At 49.3% G+C, this 25,489-nt stretch overlaps 1 protein-coding gene across 4 annotated transcripts in view; it reads right to left on the bottom strand.

The window, feature by feature from the left end:
- The window catches only part of MYH10 (myosin heavy chain 10), an 84,198-nt gene extending 59,050 nt beyond the window's left edge, over nucleotides 1-25,148 (bottom strand). For all 4 annotated transcript variants that reach the window (XM_074555317.1, XM_074555319.1, XM_074555318.1 and 1 more), the window contains exons 1-3: nucleotides 25,112-25,148; nucleotides 22,313-22,690; nucleotides 11,545-11,701 (exon numbers count right to left, since the gene is read on the bottom strand). In XM_074555317.1, coding sequence (XP_074411418.1) covers nucleotides 11,545-11,701; nucleotides 22,313-22,657 — 502 coding nt within the window. In that variant the 5' untranslated portion in view covers nucleotides 22,658-22,690; nucleotides 25,112-25,148. The remainder of the gene's footprint in view (nucleotides 1-11,544; nucleotides 11,702-22,312; nucleotides 22,691-25,111) is intronic.
- Between the last annotated feature and the right edge of the window lie 341 nt (nucleotides 25,149-25,489).

Raw genomic sequence — 25,489 nt, 5'->3', positions numbered from 1 at the left:
TGCCAGAACTCTCCCAGCACTGCTCCATGAATGCCACATGACAAGGAGAGCACACAGGTGTCCCCAACCTGCCACTCCTCAAGTCCAATTATTTTATTTTTCCAACTTTCCTGCTGGGTTGATAAACATGGGGAGAGATCTGGTTACAGAGATGAAGCATGCCTTTATAATTTGTGTTTGCCTTTAAAATGTTGCCTGGTTACTCCCTAAACCATCATCAAACACTTAGCACTGTGCCAGTGACTCCCAACAAACACCTCTGCCCAGAGCCAGCAGCAAGAGTGACAGGCACAAATTGGTGTGCTGGACACCCACCAGGCCAAATGTGCCCTGGCACACTCCTGGGCACCACAAGAGTTATTCTGCATTATTATCTCCGGTTATTCTGCATTTCAGCTCCATGGGTAGCTCACCCTCCTCAGTGCAGCTCTGCAGCTTCCCAAAGCCAGGGCAGGAATAAATGAGCAGGAATAAATAAATAAAGCCAGTTTGCAGGAATAAATGAGCACTGTGCCCCCAGTGACCCATCCAACACTCCAGGGAGCTCTGCAGGCAGCAGGACACTTGCTAATAACACAAAATTGATATTTTGAGTTTTAACACCAAAATTCCAGCAAGTTACACGTGTTTAAAGTTTTAAAGAAGCTGAAGCCAAGGCACCTGACGTGACACACTCAGCAGTGTCACTGTCACCCTCCCTGGCAGGGCTCAGGTGACTGAAGGATGGAAACACCACAGGTATCTCCTAGAAAGGTGAGCAAGATCACTGCACTATCCTTCCAGCAGCTGAAAGGAACTCTGGAAGGGAGAAATTCTCAAGGACACTTCAGGAGAAGCCATCTCTCTTGGTGCACCTTCAGACTACACTTATTTTCTTTCTTCTTGCCCTGTCATCACCAGCTCATTCATATATTGGTGGGGTTTTACATCCAACCCTTATTGCTTTGAAACTGTCAAGCGATGAACTCCCAGAAATTATTATTATTTCTCCTAAAAGGTGTAACATTAATTTATACCAAATTCAGATGCAGCCTACTCCTCATGGGTATCCAGTGGTTTAAAGTCCTAGAATAATAATATTTATCAAATAATATTTATCAGCTTTGCTCCATCAGTGCTTAGATACTTTTCTCTCAGAGCACTGAAACTGCTCAGCCATCACTCCATGGGCAATTCCATCAACCCTGTCCCAAAGGCCACTCCACAGGGCTGCCCTCAATCACCCAGCAGTTCCAGCCCTGTGCTCACCTGGTGTCCCCACTCAGCCTGACACAGCACAGGCACAGCCAGAGCCTCCTGCACTTCCCCTGCTGCCTGAGAGCTGCAGCTCCAGCGGCCACACACCCTTAACAAGCAGCATCTCCCTCCTGCCCCTGCTGCAGGGCATCTCCAGGGCTGGGTCAGTCAAACACCTCCTCACTGTGGGGTGGAGCACTGATGGAAACACTCCAGGTGTCTCTGCTATTTGGGAAGGTAAAATAACAACAGCTTTTATTCAAAAGGAGGGGAAAAAAGGCTTTTCCTGGGGTGGGCTGAGTGGCACCTGAGCATGAAACACCACCTACAAATAAACAAATAAACAGAGCCCTCTGCTCCCTGCACAGGGCTCCTTTTAGAAAGCCAAGGATTTTGATTTCTCCTGTTTGAGAAATGCCAAAGAACTTGCCTCCTCCACCTCCCAAAAAAGCAGGAATTTTTAAATGTCAGCTCCAGCAATGGGGGTGGCATTTGATCACTGCTCTGGACAGGAAAAGGAAAGGCTGTGCCAGAGTGAATGATCTACCAGAATTTGTGCTTGGGTTTGAGGAAGGACCAATAACGACCTGCAAATCAGAACCATTTTCCTCTGCACGCTGTCTGTCCTGCTGGCTGGATGTGGTTCTGTCCCTTCCTGAGATAAATCACAGAGCCACGCTCCAGGTCTGGGCTGGCTGAGCACATGGGGTTAATAATTAGCAGGATACATAGCAGAGGTCACCCAAAGCCCAGTCCTGGCTCACCCTGCCCTTGTTCCAGTGACCCACACACAGGCATTGTGTGCCTGTCCCAGCACACGAGGTGGCCACACTGGTTATTCCCTCACCCAGCACTGCCCCAGCCTGGGGGGACTGGCCCAGCTGGGAACTGAGACTGGTTTAGAAATCACAAATCATGAGAGAGGTATTTGCAACATTAGCCCAAAATTCCCCAAATTCCTGAGGAGAAAAGTGTGACGTGCTCAGCCTGGCAGCCAGGGCTGAGTCAGCAGAGAGGACAAAGCAAACAGGACTCTGTCCTGCCCACTGCAGCATTCCCCACCACAGCAGCCACAACTGGCACTTGGTTTGACTTTTTAGCCCTAATTAAGTTGGAAGAACCTCAAATATGGTTTAGTTTTCACTGTCACTCTCTCACTCCCTTTATTAACGACCATTAATGAAGCTTTAGCAGAATTAATTCAGAAATTGCAGCAGAGCTGCTGTGTTTGTGAACAGCAGTTCATGGGTAACGTACTGCTCACCCAACAAATCCCAGCAGCTCTGGGGAGAGTGATCTGCTGTGATTCAGGAGATAAGCAGAGCACACAGGGCAGCTGCAGTCTGGAGAGAACTAGGGGAGCTCCATGGGCTGGGTGAGGGCTCCTGATGCCCACAGTGCCCAGCTCAGTGCCCTGGGGCTCACAGGGGTTTCAGCAGCTCAGCTAAAGGGCAGAGACAATCCAGAGGGGAAAAGTGCCCTGGCCAGAGCTGCCAGGACTTGCTCTGACACCCACAGAGCCATGGGCACACAGGGGAGCAGATCCCTGCCTTCCTCCAGCCCTTCATTCACACAAGGAGCCCTCCCAGGAGAAATGAAAATCCACATAGGCCATCCCCACACTTACATTTCAGCCCTTATTTGCATTCTGCTTAGCACAAACCCAAGATTAGTAGGAGCTGGCAAGCCACAGGCTGGACAGGGTTTATTTGGACTGCAGAGCCTCAGCACAGCAGTGGCTTCCATTCTCCATCAGCCCTGCTTAAGTTGTTCTACTTCCCATGTTGAATAATTCTTTTTAGACAAATATTACACTGTCCACTGAGAGAATGACTCAAGGAGGCCCTTTAGCTTTAAGATCTGCCATGGAAGCTCACTCGTTTAACTTCTGCTCGTCTCCTTTCCAAACAAACAACCAAGCACCAACCACTCAACAAAGGGGACTGGCAACTCTCACTGCAATGACCTCCTTCCCAAGCTGCTTCATCCTGCCTCAACTGCACTGAAGAGACAGCAATGTGACAGCAGAGCCACTGCAGGGCATGGTTTAGTGCTATGTCCAGCCACATACAGGGCACAGATCACCCCCCAGAGCAAGGCCAGGCACAGACACTCATGGCAGCCACCAAACCCTCCTGCCATGGACACTCATGGCAGCCACCAAATCCTCCTCCAGTTTCCTGATCCATGTGTTCCTGTTCATGTATTCCTGATCCATGCACTCCTGTCCATGTGTTCCTCACCCAGGCTTTAAGCCCCCACTACATCCTGAGGCACAGAGTTTAGCTCCGCTATTAAAAAATTTGCTTCTTTTTGGTGTTTTGGACACATTATCTGCAAATTTCAAGTAATGATTGTTCCTGCATAGGAAGAGAAGGATGGAGAGGCTCCCCATTCCCTCTGCCTCTGCCACTTACGACTCCTGTTACATCTGACCTGAATTGTCATTTCCTTACTGGAGTTTTGTTCATTCTGGTTGTTCTTTCAATGTCTCCTGTTCCATTTCCTCTCTGCTCAAAGCAGGGCTGTACAAAGTGCACATTAAAAAGGAACTTTAGAGATCCTCCAGCTCCACCCCTGCCATGGTAGGGACACCTTCCACTGTCCCAGGCTGCTCCCAGCCCTGTCCAGCCTGGCCTTGGGCACTGCCAGCCCCAGCTGCTCTGGGCACCCCGTGCCAGGGCCTCCCCACCCTCCCAGGGAACAATTCCTTCCTAATCTCTAATTTAAACTTCTGCTTTGGCAGTTTACACCCGTTCCCCTATGTGCTGTCACGCCATCCCTGGTCCCTCTCCAGCTCTCCTGGAGCCCCTTGAGGCACTGGAAGGGGCTCTAAGGTCTCCCCAGGGCTTTTTCTTCTCCAGGCTGAGTAACTCCAGTCCTCAGAGCATCAACCTGGAGCCTCCCCTGGCCTGGCTCCAGCAGCTCCAAGTCCTGCCTGAGCTGGAGGCAGCTCTGCATGTGGGCTCTCACCTGTGTTTGTGCTTGGCATTCTAAGTCTATGTATTCTAAAAGTATTACATTTTATACATTGATTGTATGTATTATGAAAAGATTGTATGTATTAGAAAGAAAATGTGTCCAGTCTATGGCAAAAATGTTTCTTAGATGGATCCCTTTCCCACTCACTCCTCACACTCTCTACCTGATTTACAGCCACTGCTGCTTTTAGATGTCCCCAGACCCCTCATCCCTTCAGCTCCTGCTCAAGCAGCAGCAGCTCCAGCATTACCAAGGGAATTCATCTTTCCCAAGATGTTCATGCACAAAAAGCACAAACAGAGGAATGCAGGTTCCAGGGTCTGCAGCAGCAACTCCCAAACCACAAAAAGCACAAAACAATGGGAAGGATTGACCAATCTTTAACCACTTCTCTGCCCATATGAAGGCCTTTCCTCACACTGCTTACAGCCCCCTTTGCTTAGGATTGTTATCAAACTCCTTTTGCAAAGCTCATCATGAGCACAGGGGTCTCCAGATTCTGAGCAGGACCCTCAGAGATGGCTCCAGCAGCTCTCATCTGGCTGCTCTGCTGCCAAATGTTTTTGTGCAGCACAGTCCATCAACTATTCCATCTCTGAGATCAAGGATTTAGTTCTTGAAAATTTTCTATTTTCAGTATTTTCCATTTACTAACCCTTCAGAGAATGATTTCCTGCTATTTTCCCCCAATTTTCTGCAAGAACTTCCCTGAGCAACTTCACAGCAGATACACATAAAGAGGTAGACATCTATTTTTTCCTGCTTTTTCTTCTGCATTTTCCTTCTCCACACCATCTGATGGCTTTGAAAAAGCCCTAGAACAGGATGAATTTGAATGGCCCAAGGTGACCAGAAAGCCATGAGCTTTTATTCACCTTCTTCTCTGAAACAGATGCACAACACCTTGCAACCCTGAGTCCTTGAGGAAGGCTCCAAAGCCTGCCAGGAACACCTGAGAGCATCAATCCTGGACAAGAGAGAGGAGGCTGGAGATGCACCAAGACAGAAATTGGCAATTGTGCTGCTGGGATCCAGGACAAGGAGCAGGACAAGGAGCAGGACAGTCCCCACCTCTGGGGTCCCAGACAAGGAGCAGGACAGAGCAGCCCTCACCTCTCCCCACTGGCCATGGGATAAATCCTGCTCTGCTGCTCCCTTGCCAAAAACCAACAAATTTAAGAGGAAGGGGAGGAAAAAGGAGCTGCAGCAAGTGCTGGCAGTGGCAGCATAGCTGCACTCCCAGCTCAGCAGCCCAGGAATGCAGCAGTTCTGACAAACGCCAGCTTTGTGCCCAGCACAGCTCTCACGCTGCTGCCGAGATTAGAGCACATTGGAGGTTTTGTTACATCAAGGCATTGCTGCTTGTGCCTGTCATCCCAGGCTTGGGCCAAGCAGGAGCAAATTAGCCATTTCACAACTACCTAGAAATAAAAGGAGTTTAATTTAAAGGAAAGCTTCAGCGCAGGAGCAGGTGCTGACTGAGTGATCACACAAAATGATTCATCTCATGAATGATTTCCCAAGTTGGGAGCACTTAGCCTTGAATTCCTGTCTGTAGGCACAGTCACAATTCAATTATAAGGCCAGCTTGCATAGCAAGTTTTAAAATTAAAGTAATCTCTGCTTGCTCAGAATATCAACCGAAAAAGCCCATGGAAGTGGCTCATCTACTGCAGCACTGCACCTCAGGAGGGGGAAGAAAACCCAGGCACCAGGGAAACTAAAAATTCCTTATGTAACAATTGTCACCCTTGTGACATTTGTAAATACAACAAAGTTACTGAAATTACATAAAAAAGATGTCAACTTCCAAGCAATTAAGCCTTCAGAGAGAGCTGTGCACTGAAAGTGTCATCATTGCTAATTAAGTGCCCAACCTTGAGCTGAACAACAAACAGGGACTCAGTCACATTTTGACACAGAGAAGGACAAAGGTCAGCAGAGCACTAAAACTTTTCCAGCAATAACAAAAAAAGTTTAAAATGCAGTTTCTAGAACTAGATTGTGTAAGCTCAGTAAGTACCTGCTGCCATTCACAGCTGGCCAAGCAAAGTGCAGTGATTTCAATCCTGACAACTCCCAGCCCCTGAATCCCACAGGTTTAATACCAATAGCCAGAACACAAAGGTGAGGGGAAGGAGATGAAATATTGCAAAACAAGTTCAGCTGACAGAAGTATTTATCATTCTACTTCAAATTCAAAAATAATGAGGCAGAAGACTTCCAGCATGATGGATTTCAGTTTTTTCTACTGTGTTTCCTGCTTCAGGAATCTCCCTGCACTCAGCCATGCACACACTGCATGTGACACTCCTGGAGGTGTACAAGCAATCTGGATGTTAATGGTGTCATCACCTGAGCATTTATATTCCACACCTGCCTGAGTGGACCAAGTGAAAGCCCAGAATTCTCAATGTAACCATAAAGGGACCTATAAATCCTTCACATGACATTTACCAAGCAGCCAGTTCTGCTGGGATCATCATCCTGCACTCTGTAACTCCTTAAAAGGCCTTGGGGACCCTTTTGGGAAGTCAAGATGTAGTGAAAACACCAAGAACATTCATGGCACATTTATCAGGTTCCATCTGCTCCTCACAACAGAGAACACCAACCATCACTCCCAACTTTTCCAGTCTCAGAGCAATTTTTCCCCCTTTCATTTTTATTTAATAGATTTAATAGACCTTTAAAAGAAAAAAATTGTCTTATTTCACTTTCAATTCTTGTCTTCCGTAGCTGGGGGTGGCTATGCCCCCAAGGGAGGACTTAAATCAAGATTAACTACAAATATAGCTCAAGAAGATGTTTTCAAGGCAGAAGCATTGCACCTGTAGGCAGTTCTGGCTCCTCCAACACCAAGTGTTCCCTTCCCCTCTGAGGCTGTTTCCGATAAACCTTCTCTGCAACAGGATTAAAGGCAGGCCTAAAATATCAGTGCTAATTTGGTGCTCATCAAGATGTCCTCAGGGAAACAGGATAAAAAGGAGACTAAGCATAATTATACAAGAGTAATATTGACAGGCAAGCTGGGCTTTAGCAGCAAAAAGTCAAAAAGTTTTCCTCAATATTTCCTCTGAAGCACTTGTATGTCACTGAATAAACAGGCACAATAAAACAAAGCCACACTTCCTCCAGAAATCTAGTGGGAAAACTGGAAGGGAAGAGGGAAAAGAGAAAGTCATCTGTGGAAAAAGCACTAGAAGAAAATTTGTGAGTGCTGCTTTTGCACAATCAAATCTCCCTTGCAGGTAAAGTATTGTCACAGCCCTATCAGCCCTAGAAAATTCATTTTTTCTCAAAGAAAATCCTGCTCTGTGGCAAATTTTCATGGCCCATAATTTTGGGCAGGACTGAAGAACACTAGCAAGGCTTGCAAATTGTATAACCAAGCAGAATTAAGGTCAACCTTGTCCCAGGGATTAGGACAGCAATTCCTTATGATCATGTCAGCAATGCTGTGTGGGGCCAGCTCAGCCCTACCCCAGTGCTGGGCTCTGCTCCAGCCCATCACCCCTGGCCATGGGTACTCCCTGCTTCACCTCCTCCCCCTCAGGGAAATGAAGGGAAAGTGCAGCAGAAATCCACTAAACCACCTGTGAAGTAACACCCTACCACCACAGCACTTTGAAAAATAATTACTGGTGGAAAGAGAGGGGAAATCCAGTCTGGAAAGCTGAATTGCAGGTTACTATCTGCTGCGGTCAGGCACTGGGTAATGAGGCTTTTCCTGAAGAGAAACCCTGACTGGCATAACTAGAATGCAGCCCAGGCCCTGCCTGTCTCCAACAAGAGCTCCTTCAACTCAATCTTTAATGCAATTGCTGCTGCAAGGGCAGCACTCAGCACACCCTGCACTGCCCGAGTTTGCTTTTCCCTGCAGAACCTGCTCATCTGAAACACTCAGCCATGGAGAGCAACCCTGCACCTCCCAGAAATCCTTTTGTGTGCCTGGGGAGTCCATCCCCTCCAAAATGGGCTCTCAGATCTATTCTGTGTGTCAGACTCTTCCCCCAGCCCCTGCCCTCTGTCTTTGGCAAGCACTGCCCCACATTTCCAGCCATTCCTCCCTCCCCAGAGGGCACAGGCAGGGCTGGCCTGGGCAGCCAGGGGGGCAGGATGTGCCCCCAAATAGGAAATTATTCAGGGGGTGAAGGACAGAGCAGGGGTTGATGGCTGGCAGGCAGCAATGCTTCCACACACACTCTTCCGCCACAGCACACGTGGAGAACTGCAGGGATTCCTTTGTATCCCCAGCTCAGGAAAATTCAGAGTGTTCCAGCAATGTTCAACACAAGGAATAACTATGGAGATGCACACACACCAGTTCTGCTGACCAGAAAACCCTTTGCTTTCATAATCTAAATTAAAATCTCCATTTTCTTATTTAAACACACAAAACCTCAGCAAAGCAGAAGCTGGAAGCTGAGCTGTGAGTCTCCATGCTCTGAATTAGAGGCATGAAAGCACTGAGAGCCTGAGTAACACTTTACTCACTGTGCCCAACTCTCAGCACAGTAAAACTGTGGTTTCAGGAATCAGCTTGCTCAGAGTCACAGCTCAGGTCCAGGTATCCTGTTAATCACAGTAAACAGCTCACAAACACCTGGAAATGAGTAGTTTGTGATTAGCTGCAAGGAAAATAAACATGATTATACTGCACAAAATACCACTGAACAGGCCAGAAAAATCCAGCCAACCACTTTCATTAATCTAGATTAGTGGCCGGGATATTTCTATTAGGGGAAGGTCATATTCTCCAAAGGAATTGCATTCCTATGGTTTCAATTTCAGGTCTAAATCCTAATAATTAAACTTCAGACGTCAAACACTGAAACACAGCAGCCATTCCTATCAAAAGGAACCTGTGGATATGCTGCAGCAGCAGAAGCAGGACTTCAATAATCCTGGAAAAACTCCTCTCTCTCTATGTACCAGCCCAGCTATGTGCACAGAACAGACAGGAACTGCACAGCAACACTTTTACAAGCATGTGTCAGTAACTTATCAGCAACAGCACCCCAGCCAAGGATTCTGCTGCACATAAATGCTTGCAGACACCTCTGATGATTAATCTGAAGAGCTTTGATTAACCCAGCTAATGGTTACAGACACATTTCTACCAGGCAAAACTTCCTGACACAAATTCTCTGTTGCATTGAAGACTGAGTGCTGACTAAAACACAGGGCAGAGTTAGGAGTAATGAGGGACATTTTGCACATTGTGTTAAATACTTGATAGGGAAAACCCATCCTCACCAAGCACTGGGCACACTCAGTAGCTGACCTTGTGTTGCCACTGATAACCAGAAACAAACTGAATAATGTGTTACTGTTTAGACAAATATTATTTGGAGCTCTAACGACTACAAAACCTTGGTTGTTGTAGCTGCAAGTTTTATTTACATGGAGACAAAGTTCCCTGAAGTGTCTCTGCAGCAGGGTCAGTGGCAGAGCCCCCCACTCCACCTGGCACAAACACTCACTGCTCCCCCTCACCAGCACTCACGCCTGGGTTGGAGTTTTTATTTATCCCTGCAATGCACCTGTGCAGACAAATCATCAATGGGAAATTCACCAACTCCTGCAAATGCTGCCTAAAACAAACAGGGAGTGGCTCCATACAGATGAAGGGCACTAGAAACACAGATTTTGTTACCCTTAAACAAGTTATTCCCTAAATAATGGATCCCATTGCATGGGTTTCATCCACTCTTATTCCAAGCTATGCCTTCATTAGTTAAGATGAGAACTCAGGCTATCAAAACCAAAAAGCAAGCACAGAGAGATTCGATACAAAATATAAACCTCCATGCATCAGAAGGAAAGAAAAGAGGACTGTAACCAAACATACATCACTATGTGCATTTATTTTAATTCCACCTTCCAAAAATAGTAACATTTCTGCATGTAGCAGGATCTCCAGAGATACAAATGAATTCCAGCAGGGTATGTGAGCAAATATATGGAGCACCTGGAGTGTGGTGATTGCTGACACTGACTTACTTTATTAGAGGACATTTGGCTCAAGGACATTTCAGTGCATTCTTGAGACCATTTCAAGAGGTGCTTTCAGACTGGGAAGCACTTAATCACAATCCACTTGAGACTGCTACAATAAACTCCTTAAAATAAATCTTAAGGTTTGCCCTGCTATTATTCCACATGCACTTATTAGGGGTGCTCTGATCTGCGCTGTTAGAGGTTGTTGTTCTGGTCAAGAAGTCAGAGTTTCTTTGACAAAAACACATGAAAACAGAGCCCCAGGTATCCATGGGAAGCAGAACAACTCCTGGTGGCCCCAATTTGCTGCTCCTCTGCCTGTCCCTGCATCACCTCTCTGCTGGCACAGCTCTGCTGAGGTGAAAGGACACTCAGCAACCTGCAGTTGATTATTAAGCAGCTCTAAAGACAAAGTCAAAAATCAAGAAACAAAGACTTGCGTGATGTATTTAAAGTGTCTAAAAAACCAAAAGTTAACAATTAAATGGTTTAACCTGGCAGCAGAAACAGCTTTCCCTCAGTTTGTGTGAAGTAGGTCAAACAGCTCTTCCCCTCCTTCCAGCCCAAACTAGGCTGGAAGGAGGGGAAGAGAATTCTGGGCTTTCACTCGGTCCACTCAGGCAGGTGTGGAATATAAATGCTCAGGTGACGACACCAGCAAGGTGTGCAGAGCAAGGTGGTTACACACACAACATGCTGCTGTCCCCACACCTCCAACAGCCCCCAGAACAGGAATCAGTGTTGGAATGAGCTGTGCTTCCAAAATCCTGTGTCAGAAAAGCAAGTGTGTGAGTTCAACAGCACATGCTCATTTCTGTCACATCAGATTCACTTTTCATGTTTGTCCAGCACAGCCTTAAAGCCAAAATTCAAACCATGAGCCCTCCATGAACTCACTCTATTCTGCTACAGACACACATCAGTCAGGAGAAAAAGACAAATTCGTCCAAGTTAAGTATTTCCCTGACCCCTTTTTGAACTCAAGCCCCCATTGTTGCATTGTCACCTCGGATTATCTGGCAGCTGCCAAACACCAGCACTTTTATAGCACTGCTTTTTCAACCCCACTCTTTCACTCCTCCTTCATCCAGAGCCAGTGCACAACATCTTTGGGCATGCAATTAGCTCTTTTCTTTGAGGAACAAAGTATTTCTGCCACAACTCCCAGAGCAGCAATGGCCCAGCCCGGCTGTGCTGGTGCACCTCAGTGAGTTACAAACCTGGTTCTCTCCCCTCTTTAAAACCCCAATTGCACATGGCAAACCCCAGCTGCAGGGACACTGAGGGGTGGCCAGGCAGTGTCCAAGCCCAGATGCTCCTTACCTTGCAGCATGCACCTGTAGGCAGACTCGGAGATGGCGTAAATGTGTGGTGGCATCTCGTGGCGCTTCTTCCCTCTGTACATCTCAATAATGTTCTCTGAATAAATTGGGAGGTTCTTGTAAGGATTTATGACTACACAGAACAGCCCTGAATAGGTCTGGGAAAAGAAAAAAATAACAAACATTTCTGTTAGTAAACAGTATTGAAACAAAGTCGGAAAGAACAGAAAGCCTTTTCACAGGTTCTAGAATATCTATCTTAAAACAAAATTGAGGTGCTTTTTGTAGAGCAACTCAAAGAACATGCTATATTCAAATTATTGGTTTCTAGTTGTCTTAAAAGGCTCTTTAATTACCTGCATAAAAAGTAATTTAAAGATAATAAGGCTAGGTAAATTTGAAGAGGAGTATCTGATCTCTTTCCCACAGACATTTAAATCTCTCTTCCGTTTGCCAAGTTCCAGCTCTATGGACACCTTTTGATGTTCACCTCCTTCAGTAAAATGTGCATTCCAAGTTAGTTTCATTTCGAAGGAACTGATAATATCCACTGCTCTGGTAAATAGTCTAGATGAGGGAAGAGCATATGTCAAACCAGCATCATTTCTGCTGTCCTGTCTCATAACTGTCCATCCTTCCTGCCATCAGCCCTTTTCATCCCACAGAGGGCTCATTCCCTTCCTTGCCAGCCCAGCTGAGGGACAGATCTGCCCTGCAGATGTTTCACACCCTCCCTGCAGAGCTGACACTGCACACAAGTGGACAAGCAGAGTGTCAAGGAACACAAATTGGACACTGGTGATTTCACTGGGACATTTCTGTTCAGCCAAAATGCCCCAAGTGCCACAGGACTGAGCCCACACTGCAGCCATGGCCACGGGGCTGCACTGGACTCCCAGAATATGGAGGAACCAGCACAAATTGGACATTGCTGATTCCACTGAGACATTTCTGATCAGCCAAAATGCCTCGAGTGCCACAGGACTGAGCCCAGCAGTGCCCACAGGGTGCATTTCCCTGTGACCCAAGCAGTCTCCTGCAGCAAACTCCATCCCTGCTCCTGCAGTTATTCCTGAGGAACCATGACAGAACAGCCCTGGCAGAAGGAGGCAGCCACAGACACTGGGTTAGGAGGAGGACAGAGGAGCCTGGACTAGCCCAGGATCAGGGGCTCTGACACTGCTCCCTGCACACAGCACAGCTCCTGGGTGCTCCCTGTCCAAGGAATCTGCTTGGTCACAGCCCCTCCAGCAGCAACCACACCTGACTGCTCTCAGGAAAGCAGAATATCCAATCTCTCCATTCCCTGACTGCTCTGAAGAAAGCAGAATCTCTATCTCTCCATTTACTGCTGTCTCCTCAAATGCTCAGTTCCTTTTGATCACTGCTGAAATTCCCATCTTTACCAGCTCAGGAAGGGAGCAACAGAGACCAGGTTTGGCAGAAATAGGAAATACCCTTCTGAATGTCAGGAAAACCACATTTCTTACCTCTGCAGGTTGAGAGGAGAAAAAGGATGGGGAGAATAAACAGGAAGCTTTAACAGCTGTTGAGAGCCCAGAGTACTCAGCAGGTTACCCAGGATAGAACATTTGTCCATTTTAAAAAGTATTTCTGCTGCAGTCTGCCTCCTTTTTCCTTTGTAAGTATAAAAGATTTTATTTGGAGGAAAAGGCGTCCCCCTGTCCTTTCTACAGCTCCACCAGCCTCTGGCAAGACAGGCAGAAGGTGTTCTCTGAACTGAATCCAGCAGCACCATCAGCAAAGAAAAAGAACTTGGTTTTCAGCCAGGTGTCCTGACATGGGGACATCTTATGTCCTTGCAGGAAAATACTCCCTCTGCTTTGGTGAGATCTGCTGGATGATAACTGCAGGGCCTTGCCACCCCAACAAGGTATTTATTTCTCAAGAGAAAGGAAACACATCTTATCAGGGCAACCGAGCCAAGCATAAAGAACAACTTATCAGTCATTAACTCAACATAACATGGGGCTCTTGGCAGGTGGGCAGCTCCTCCCCAGCCTCTTTCCTACCACTGTCCCTCCTGCCAGCATCAGTGCTCCTGCCCCTCCTGACTGACCTGGATAGTGCTGCAGACAAATGTCACCCAGAGCTGGCTGCAAACTGCAGCACTTCCCTGCCCAAATCCATTCCTGCTCCCTGGGGAAGGGAGGGAAGGCAGGACAGTGATGTCAACAGCTTGCTACAGCCATGCAAGGAGCCAATTAACTGCTCAACAGAGGCACCCCTTCCCAGCAGCCTCCCTGTGCCCAGCTGAGGTCACCCACATCCCTCTGCCACCACCAGCAGTGACACAGAGGCTCAGAGAATGCCACAAGCCTGGTTCCAGCCCAGCCTTCCAGACAGGGCAACCAGAAGAAGGAAGAGGTTTGCCAAGCCCAGCACAGAATCCCAGCTCAGAGCCAGGGAGCAGCACCTCCCCTGTGCTCCTCCAGTGCAGGCACAGCTCAGGAGGGAGCTGGTCACTGCTGAGAGCTGGGAGAGGAATTCCCAGGGCCAGAGTCCATCCCAGAGCTGTCCCAGCACAGCCCTGAGCAGTGCAAAGCACCACAAGGAGCTGGGGCCAGCAGGGCTCTGTCCTCCAGGAGGGGTCTGGATGCTCACTCTGCTCTACTCCTTACCCACTGAGCCTCACAGACTGGCAATTCCCCTGCTGGGCTGCTGCTCCTCATCCTCACAGATTGGCCATGTCCCTGCTGGGCTGCTGCTCCTCATCCTCAGTTTGGCCATTTCCCTGCTGAGCTGCTGCTGCTCACCTGAGCAAGGACAGAACTCCCAAAGCTCTCAGGGAATTATTGCAAACCCACCTGCATTGGTGATCCCCTCGCAACACAACCCTGACTGCTCTGCAGGTTCATCCAGAACTCTGACTTTGTTTTGGCATTTAATGTTCCCAAAGGAAAGCTGTTGTTCTTTCCCCAGAATCACTGCCCTCGCCTAGACATAAATAAATTGATCTGGTAAATAATTAAAAAAAAAATAAATTAAGATGGGATAAGGCAATTCTTTGAAGATGATCCTTCTCTCCTCCCTCCAGTTGCTTTGGCATCTTTAGTTTATTTCCCCAGCACAAGCATGGAGTAAACGTTACTATTTTAGCTACATAAAGAATTAATAACCTAGAAACATAAACTTAACAAACCTCTACTGATAACACCTAACCTGGAAGCCTGTCCAGCTATCTCCTGCAGCAGCAGCTGATGGACCTGTGAACCTGGAAGGAATGGAATAAGCAAAGCCCAACATAACCAAACCAGAGAAGGCCAACAAATACCTAGGCAACTGAAAAGGGTTAATTGAAGAAACTCTGTATTGAACAGGGCTAAATTAGAAGTTATGAAACACAAAATTCTACATTTTGTTAGTGCTGGGTTCATTTATTTGAAACTAAATCGAAAGGAGATGCTTGGATCCCAGACTATCCCTCTGTGCCATGGCAGCTCTTTGCATGCAGCACCCTGAACTCCAGCACCCTGATCTCCTGAATGTGTTACCAGTTTCCTCTCCTGCTGTTTCCCTGCAGAATTTCAAAATGAGATCTTGCCCAAACCAGCACCACCCTGCACTACTTTCATTTATTCACAGGAAGATGGAATTGAATTTTCCCAATTTCCTGACTGTCATCTATTGCAGCAAGCAATACATGAACATATTGGTGGGCTGGCTTCATGGCTTGGCAGGCACAGAAGCACAGAAAGGATGCTTCTAATGAGCCAAATTTAATTGGGAGGGAGCAAATGGTACCAAAATCTTCCACAGCTGTTTTATAACTGTAAGTCTCACAGTGAATCACCGGGCCTAAAAAAGCAGGAAAGGGCTTTGTGCATGGAAACCAAACACATGAACAGTAGGGACTGTTTAAAACCCCTCAAAAAAGCTTCTTGGTGAGCAGCCCCAGGAGAAATTATCAGCAATACACACACATCTGTTTAACAAATGGACACCCATTGAATGAACTCTATCCTGTGCACTCTGATGGAATAGTCAGGGATCAGCTGGGTGAGCTCCAGTAACAGCCCAAGCTGGAGGGAGAACCAGCCCTCATTCATTTTTCAGCTGACAGAGGTGGATAAGCACATTAAGAATTGAAAGGCAAGCAAAGATGCTGATTCACCTTGAGCTGATGGATCAGCTGTTGGAACACATTCCAGCCTCAGGAATAGCCAGCACCAGCCCAGCACAGGACAGGACAGCTGGAATGCACTCTGCAGGCAGGGCTCCAGACACCAGCAGTAAAGGAGACTCTGACTGAGGGCTGGGTTATACAAGCTCCCCTCCAGAACACTAAATGTGCAGCTTGAAGGTTTCCAGATGCTTCCAGCCTGTATCCAGTAGTTTATCATGCAGTAATTTGGGTTCTGGTAAGCTGTCCAAACCTGCAGAGCTCAGGATCCTGGCATTGGCCTGTTTCACACCCCACTCTATCCCTGCAGTCTGGCAGGGAGTGAACAACTGGCAAACAGGGGGAGTTACTCCAAAGTGAAACCACCTCTGCTCTGCCAGGCCATGCAGAGGCCTCCTCAAAGCAGCACTGAGACACCAGCACCATGCAGGTACTGCTGGGCACTGTAACAACCAGTGTGGTGATCTAACCATCACCCCAAATACAGGCTCAATATTTATCTGCAATTCTTCACATATGAAAAACGACAGATCCACTCTATTACTACATAAATAATTAAGCTGAAGTAAGCATCTAGCCAGGTCTCATTATTAGCTGAAACAGGAACCAGCCATGCCCAGCCCAGCACTGCTTTAAGCATTATCCCATACTAAGGGAGTGGAGCTCACTCTCCAGTTGATAAATTGCCCCAACAGAGCATTTTCTTTGCCTGGTTTTCACTTCCTGAGGTTACAGACTCACCTTTCACACTCCAAGCTGAGTTCCCTGACCTAGACACGGTTTTCTCACACCTTCTCACCTTTTCTCCCTGGAATTATCTAAGCCAAGCCATAAAGAAGGGCAGGGACTCCTCTTCCCCAGAGGGGATGAAGGTGAGGCTGTGTCCTGGGGTGGGCACAGCACTGGAATCAAAGGGTGCTCAGCAAGGGCAAGGAGCAGCCTGGGAAGCTCAGGTCAGAGCCTGGGGATCACAGCCACAGATCCATGCAGGGCAGCCCAGGAGGAGAGTGAGAGAGGGAAGGAACCCAACACACCCAGCAGGCAGGAATGGAAAAGCTGAGCCCACACTATAGATGATGTGGATGTTCTGCAGAGCTGGGGCTGAGCAGAGGCTCAGCAGGGCTGAGTTTCCACACTCACAGCCCTCAGGTGATGTGTCAGAGAGAACCCCCAGCCCAACAGTGCCCTGCCAGCTCCTCCTCTTACACAGACACACTCAGGGTCACAGCCTGGGCTCAAACTGCCTCAGCACTGCTCAGAGATAAAACACGAGCTGAGCTTGCAGCAGGGCCACAGGAGAATTAAAATCCACCCACCAGGCTGCTGGAGAGCTGCATGTCAGAGCCTGACTGCCCCACACACAGCCCTGCAGCGGCTCTGACCCAGGCACAGGGCTGGAAGGGTGTCCTGAGCACAATGCAGCCCCCCGAGCACCTGCACAGGAGAGAACAGAGCAAACTGCTGCTCCTTTCTACCCACCCTTTTTTACAGAAACACACTTTGACAAGAACAAGCCCTCACTCATACCTCTGCTTGCCTAATTCACTTCCTTGCAGTCCCTCAGACACTTCTAACCCTGCACACAGCTCCCTCAACTTGAGCACATTTATGAGTCTTCCAAAAATCAGAGTCAACATAAATAAAAGTTCTTGTGCCAAAGCAGCTCCACCAGTGAATCCCAGCACTTCTGCCACATGCTGGGTATCAGATCCAGTGACTGGCTTGTGGTAGGAAAGAGAATTAAGTAACAAACTCCATTTCTTGCAGGTTTCTTTTAATACCAATCTTTGACACTCAGTAACGTGAAACATTCCCAACTGAACCAGCAGGAAAATTAAAGCAATTAGAACACAGATGCTTATATAATAGCAGAGATTGTTCTAGGTTACACTCAGGCCTCACAGGAGGCAGCAGCTTAGCAGAAGGAACAGCTTAAAGACAGCTCCTCCAGTGCAGGGCTGTAAGAGCTGCCACCCACAGCAGGCTCTGGAGCTGGGGCCTGTGCCACGGCTCCATTCCTTCCCTCTCCTACTACAATAAAATAGAAAGTACATTCAGAAGTGAAATAACAGGGCTACAGACTCATTACAGAGGTAACAGTTGCAATTACCAACAAATACCTGCTGCAGCGCTTTACTTGCACAACACTGAGCACGTTTTCTACTTCACTGGTGCACAGAAAGCGCAGCAGCCCTGTGCCAGGAGAGCAGAACCAGCAGGAGGCTTCCAGGAACTCAAAGCCTCACAAACAGCTTCCAACGCTTTTCCAAAAGTCTTGGCTTAAAAAAAAAAAAACCATGGGGGAGTGAGAAGGGAAGATAATGCACAGTTCACTGGAGCTTGGGGGACTCTGAAGCTGTATCTAAACCTTTCCCCAAGCTTCACCAGCTTGCTGTCCTTCCTCAAGAACTCTTCACTCCAACCTGACTCACCCCACAGCACACACACCGCGGGTACCTGTCCCCACCTGAGCCCCCCAGGGCTCCCCACAGCCCCCTCCACTCACAAGGGACCATCTGGACACTGGCACAGTCACCATGTGAGAAATTCTCTGTTCATTTCAGTCCTTCTGGCTCAATGGGGCAGGAAGCAGTTAAGGAGAAGCTGCAATGATCTCTGGGGCTATCACAAAGCCACACAAGCACCTGGGAGCAAGGGCTTATCCAGGAAAGCTGGGCCTACCACAGAGGTGGCAACTGCAATGGTTTTAAAATAAATCACTATAAAGTACATGGAATTTGGGATACCTTGGTTAATACCTAAGCTTAATTACACCCTGTGTGTGAGCAATTCCTTCATCCCATCTCACTGCACTGGGAACTTCTGAGTGCACAGGGTAGACTTGTGCCCTGCCAGAGCATCAGAAAAGGCACTCAGGCTTCAAATTTACAGACCCAGGGATTGGGAAATGTGCATTTACCCCAGAAGTGCTCCATGTTCACCTGCACTCACCAGTCAGACCATTAACAGCAGCTAGCTGCAGCTCACCTCCTGGAGTCCCTGCAGAATCACAACTTTGTGCCAAACCTGCACGGCCATGAGAGACCCACTGGCTTTGACAGGATATTTCTGTCCACAGAAGTACATAAGATGATGTTTCTAAATTTAAAATACATTTTTAAAAGCAGGATTGAAGAGTCCTTCTGGCCATCAAAAAAGCTTTAAATTGCTGGGTAAAGTGTCACCTAATGCTTGTGACAAAGAAGTAAGTGTGGTCCTGAAAGAGCAGCATGCTGGGCTGAGGGACCCTCACCATCCCCTCTTCCCAGTGGATTTCACTTCTCCATCTCATTCTCTGACCCAAAGGCTTCTTCCCCCATGAAATCATGTTCTGCAGACACAACCTGAGCACAAACCAAGCTCTAGAAACCTCCACAGTGGCATTTGACATGCAGGCCTTACAAGAATAAAAATGTTTCCTCAGCCAGGGTACAGACTCCAGTGAGTGAAAACCTCTGACTAGAACTGCTCCTTTCTTAAAGCAACACCCCCAGAAAGTCACCTGGAACTCAGTTCATGGGATAAGGATATTCAGGAAGCACCATAAAACCAGTCTGAGCAAAATCATGTTTATTCCAAATCTTCAAAGGGCCTCCTAAGCCTGTGGGTATTCCTCCTGGGTGCCCTCCCAGTGAACCACCTCCAGCTCCTGATTTGCAGCTGAGGGATGTCACTAATGCAACCTGGAGCCAGGATTAAAGGTGGCCACTCCAAAGCAGGGCAGCCCCAGCAGCTCAGTTTTGAACTGGAGAATCAACACTCACAAGCATTCACAGCCCACTCCAGCAGGATGTGAAGATCAATTCAGAGCATTAGTGACTGAAATGATAGGTAAGAAACACTGATATCCCTAGAAAAGCACAGGACTTGGGGAAGTTCAGCCATGAAACACAAGGGAGAGTGAAAATCCCAAGCAAAGGCAGAAACAATAAAAACACAACCAAACTACCTGCTGTAGGTGGCTCTACCTTCACAGAAACAGCACTAACACTCCAAATAAACCTTGTGACAACCAATGCAATAGATGATGTTGAAGCGGAGCAAGCAAGTTATTTCATCTCCAAATCAAACTGGGATTACCATAACTGACATTCCAACCACCTTTCCCAGCATTCTTGTACAATCCTGCTCCTTTCCATGCTCCGTGCTGCCATGAGCAGACCCCAGAGGGACAGGACCAAGCAGTCACACCATGCCTTCACAATCCCTGACTTTCCATGTTCTCCACTCTGCTCACCTCCCCCAGCTCAGCAGTGGTGCTCAGAGCCTGAGATCACCATGCTTGGCAGGCAGCAGAGATGCTGCAAGTTCCAGAAACTGCTGGCCACCCCTACTTGGATGTTACATGAAACTCCTGGAGGGAGCATCAGTGCCCAGGTCACTGCGGGCTTTAGTCAGCCTCCTGTTCCTGGACACAGATCACAGCCAGATGACTGCAGCCACCCAAAGCTCGCTCCTTTCCTTTCTAGGGACAGACAGGAAACATGTGGCCAGTCTGCTTCACTCGGCATTCTTGCATCTTTCACTTCCTAGAAAGGCAACACTCCAGGCTGCCTGTTGGGAAATTCCAGGAGACCTGATCAGATTCACCACCTGCACCTCAACTGCTTGAGACCAACACCAAAATACACAGTTTTCATTTGGTTATTATGGGAGTACAACCTGGAAATCCAACCAGAGCTTTAACCAGCTCCTGTCAGCACGGCCAAACCACCAGAACTCACTTGAGCTCAGCTCACCTGGGCTCTTTTCCTTACACCAGGCAAACAGGAATGTGGGCAATGGCTCTGGGTTGTGCCAGCAGCAGCAGCGCCACATCCATGAAGTTCAGGGATGCCACAGAGAGCCCCCAGCAGCTTGAGCTCCTGCAGGGTCCCTCTGGCCTGTGAATCCCTGCAGCATCCAGTCCCCCACACACCCCACACCGCCCTGTTGCACACCCTCACCAAGCAAGCCAGGTTACACCTCAGCCCAGGAGCGAAGTGCTACAGCTGCACTGAATCAGGGCTCTTGGGAAGAGCAGCATCCTCCAGCAACATCCCTGTACTCAGCAAAGCCCAACAAATGCTGGAGCTTCTCAGCCCAACCAGGCTTTCCCAGCTTGGGCAGGGAGGCCACAAACCCCACATGCAGTGACCCCCCTGTGGCAGAGCATCACACAAGGAACAAGCTCCAGTGTGCCCCAGCAGAGCGGGATGAACCCTTTGGGAAGGGAACAAGGTCAGGCACCTGCAGGACCTCACAAACCCCACATGCAGGAGCAGCCAGGCAGCCAGGGGAACTGTCAGACCCAAAGTGACATCCCGTGCCCTGTGTGCCAGCACCCCGACAAACACCTGGGCCTGTGTTTGCAGGCCCTGCACTAGAGCTTGCTGTGACATTCAAGCCTGCAGGTTTTTAACCTCCATCATGAAATAGGGCTATAATAATTGTAATGAATTTCCTAACAGCCATAATTAGGATTGATACATAGACTGGAAACTTTTGACCTATCAACATGTTTACTTTTGATTTTCAATCCATTAATTATGCCATTAGTTTCCTTATGCAGGAATCATTCCAGAAGTATTTTTCACCCAGCTCTGCTATGAGTACCTTGATGTAAGGCCTTGGAGGAGGAAGCTGACAAAGACACACAAATACAGAAAAAACACTTTGTAGTTGAACATAATTTTTAATAAGTCCAAATACTATCAAGGGTCAAGCTAAAAATGTACCCCCTAATCCCCAGATGGAGGGGAATATGAGCCAACTATCAGGACTAAATAAAATGGAGTGTTTATAAAAAGTGAAGCAAGCATTTAAGCAGATGTTCCAGTGTCTTTTGAGACAGAAAGTCTCCTTGTAGCTGTTCCTGACTCCCTGACCCAACAGTCACTGCGCAGCCAGGCTGCCAAGAGAGCAGGAGCTGCTCCTGACTGCAGGCACAGACCTGGGACAGAGCCCAGGGGAGGAGCAGGGTCAGACACAGCACCAAGGGCACTGCGATTCCCAACTCCAGAGCAAGATGCTGATAAGCCAGATGTTCAATCAGTGCTTCAAAACCACTGGAAAAAAACAAGCTTTATCTTACTGGTTTATTTTAAGCACTTGAACACATCCCTTCCTGGCCACTAGGCTGATATTCAGTTCCAAAAAGACATTTCACACTCGCAGTACTCCCAAACTTCATATTTTAAATACCAGCAGAGCCTCTTATTGCCATTTTTAACACACGGCAAGTTAAAACAAGAGATGTGCTCATTCACATGAGCAGTTAACCTCAGCAATCCAGCAAAGCGAGGGTTTGTCACCTCCCTCAGCTCAAGGATGCCACTCACCACTGCTCAGTGGATCAGTTCAGCAGGAGGCAAGTGCTCCAAGGAGCAGCACAGCAGAGCCCCTCCAGCCGCCATGGCACACTGAGTGGCTGGAAGATGCTCACAGAAATGTATTATTTGTTTTATGACAGAACTCTTGACCTGTACACAGCACGGAAAAAGACTTTGGACTCATGCAAATGCTGGGGATACAAAGTATATAGGCTGCCAAAATTAAAGCCAGGACCTACTCTGACAGCAGGGATGGCAATCAGGTAAGGTCAGCTAAATTAGCACCCAGAATGGATCCCATAATTACTACTTACATAGATGAGCCCAGAGTAATAGCGATCCTTTAAATTATGCAATACAGAGGCTTCATTTAAACAGGTTAATTCTGCCATGTCTTCCACTTTGGAGAACTTGGGAGGATTCATCTTCTGAACATCATCTTTATTGACGAGCGCCTTCTTCCCGTTCTCCGCCAGTTCAACCAACACCTCGTCCCCCTTCTCCTCCTTGATGCTGGCTGCCTCGAAGCCATGGCGCTCCGAGGGGATCCACACCAGCTTCTTGGCAGTCCAGTCAGCCTGGGTGGCAGGGTTGTAGATGACAGCCCTGTCCACGAAGAGGTAGCGCTCCGGATCCTCCTGGCCCAACCTCTGCGCCATCCCGGCACGAGAAGGGCTCTGCTCCCAGTCACCCTGCCAGAGAGAGGGGAAAGCAAGGAGCACGTTACACACAGCATCACAAGCCAGTGATCCAGCACCAGCTCCTGCTCTGGGAGAAGCAGCACCAGGCAGTGCTCCCAGCCTGGAGGAGCTGCTGCACAACCAAGGCTCTGTTCACACACCCGTGCCACACAAGAGCTCAGTTACCTGTCAAGTGCCACCCAAACCCAGTGCAGGACAGCCAGCAGGGTTCCAGCTGTGCAGCAGCAAGGCAGAGACATCACAGCAAGAAAAGCTCACACTTGTGTGCTGGGCTTAGATAAGGAACGAGAGCAAACAGAGCAGGAGCTTGGCAGTAAACTCAGCTGTGATGGAACAGTGAAAAACAAAAATACAGAGATAGATACAAACCCATAAATCTGCTCAGTGGATTCTGCTGCAAAAACCAGAAGGCAGCAAGGAGGAGTTTTAAAAATGGATTTTCAGCTACAGACAAGAACTTGGGACACTTTGGGTTTCTGAAAGCCATGCAGGCAGCTAAACCTTGCTCATATTCTCCCTAAAAAGCTTTGCATTTCTACAGCCAGCTCCCGTTCTCAGTCCTGAGTGCTGACATCACCATATTCCAAAAAATGTCTCCAGATCTCAAGTTTACCTCCAAGCTCAAAGCACTGCAAGGAATGATGCTGGATTTTCCAACAGCTCTGCGGGTAATTTGAAGCAGAAAGAAAAACCACTGACTGACAAGAGCCCCTGCACACTCATTTTACCTGGCTGCCTCTACCCAGAGAGGCTCCTGCCATCACAGCCACGATTCCTGGGGCTGCCAGATCCAGCTGCAACTGCCCACAGAGCACCAAGGTAAAGCCTGACCCCTGGTCCTCAGGATTTTAAACGTCTTGGTTTGTAACACACACCACCTTCCCTGCTGAAGAACTCCACACTGGCTACGGAATCCTTTCCCAGCAGGTAACCCAAAGGCCAGCTTGGGAACAAAGCCACGGAGGTTCCCAAACTGCATTTGTCACCTTTCCTACTATGGCACGCGCCCCGATGGAAGTTCTGCGACCCAACCCTCCCGAGAAGAACGTGTAATTAAACACGATAATTGTGTCTCCAGCTAAAGCAGAGAGATTTGTTACATTGTCCAACTTTAGTGCAAAGCAAGCCTTGAAGTCACTGAACCCTTCAGAGGTGTGAGGAGCAGATCCCTTAGCACAGATGGCTTAATTCAAATCAAGAGATGATGACTCAACATTTAAAGTATTTTAGAAGAGCCTCTCAGAGAAAATTTTCATGAACAAAGATGGAACCGTCGAGGGCACACCTCTAAGCGACAGCTGGACTCCTCCGCCAGGAAATTGACGGTTTAGTCAATGAAAGCCACATTTGGCTGGAGAAACCGACAGATGAAACAGACGAGCTCTGAAACCCACGTGAGACAGGTGACTATCCCCACCGTGCCAGGCTCCAGCCCAAGGTCTAACAAAGCCCTGGAACGGCAGTGCCACCCTGGCGTGCCAATGGCCCTCGGTGTGAGCTCCTGAGCGGTGCCAGGCAGGTGAGACACAGCCCGGAGCAGCCAGCACTCCGCTTTTACACACCAAGGGGCCTGGAACCTGAAGGTCACATAAAGCTCATACAGCGAAATGAACCATCATTGCACCCAGGGAATTAAAGAGTGCAGACGGAGATGAACGCATTCATAGAAGAGTGCACGCACCGGTCACACACCAACGGTGTGAGTGACTGAGAGCAGCTCTGAGCTAAACCCAAACCCCGGGCAGCACTAACACCTTCAGGGTCATTCCCCCAGCCGGGCTCCCAGCCCCACAAAGCCCAGCACAAAAGACCCTCTGCAGAAGCAAGGCAAGCTGCAGCTCTCCCTAGCCAGGGCTGCTCCGCTAACAATGGCATTCAAATGAAACACACAAATGAGCACATTTATCATGCAGGAATCCAGCACTCCCAACAGACGACGTGCGAATAAAGGCAAAAAAAAAAAAAAAAAACCAAGAAAAACCCTCGGACACGTTGTGAACAAAAGGGGGGCGGGGGGCGCGGCGGGGCAGGGCAGGGCCGGCGGGCAGCCTCGGGCCCGAGCAGCCGCTTCGGGCCCGGGGCCGCCCCGCGCTGCCGCTCGCCGGGCCCGAAGGACAAAGAGGCGGCCGCGGCTCGGCCCGGCGGCGCCCGCAGCGGCCGCGGCCCCGCGCCCCCCGCCCGGGGCCCGCGGGGAAGGCAGAAAATGGCCGAAAACGGCCGGGAACGGCCCCCTCCTCTCGCGGCCGGGGCCGGCACCGGCAGCGGGGGGGAGGGCGGCGCGGGCGGGCGGCCCAACAAGGGGGTCTTTGTGTGCCGGCCCCGCCGCCCCCGCCACACCCCCGCCGCGGGCGGGCCCCGCCGAGCCGCCCCCCTCCCGGTGCCGCGGCCCCACCGCCGGCCCCGCTGGCTCACCTGTGCAGCGCCGGCCGCCGCCCGCCCGCCGCCCGCCCGCCGCCCGCCCGCCGCCCGCCGGCTCCGCCGCGCCCGCTCCGCCCCGCGCCCGCCGCGCTCCTTTAGCGCCGCGCCGGCCCCGCCGCCCCCCGCCGCACCGCCCGCCCCCGCCGCCGCGCGCCGCGCGACCATTGGTCCGCAGCCGCGTCCGTCAGCGGCTCCGAGCGCTCCCATTGGTCCGCGCCGCGGCCGCTCTCCGGCCACAGCCATAGCAACCTCCGCACGCCGTGGGCCGGCCCGCCCCCGCGCCGCGCCCCGCCTCCTCAGCGCCCATTGGCTCTCGTCACCCCGCAGCGCCACTCTGATTCGGCGGTCGCCACGCCCATCACGGCGGGCTCC

Source organism: Zonotrichia albicollis, chromosome 19 (genome assembly GCF_047830755.1).
Source record: "Zonotrichia albicollis isolate bZonAlb1 chromosome 19, bZonAlb1.hap1, whole genome shotgun sequence".
In the NCBI taxonomy this organism is placed as follows: domain Eukaryota; kingdom Metazoa; phylum Chordata; class Aves; order Passeriformes; family Passerellidae; genus Zonotrichia; species Zonotrichia albicollis.
Note: the sequence above shows the minus strand (reverse complement) of the source record. Positions and strands in the feature narration are given on the sequence as shown.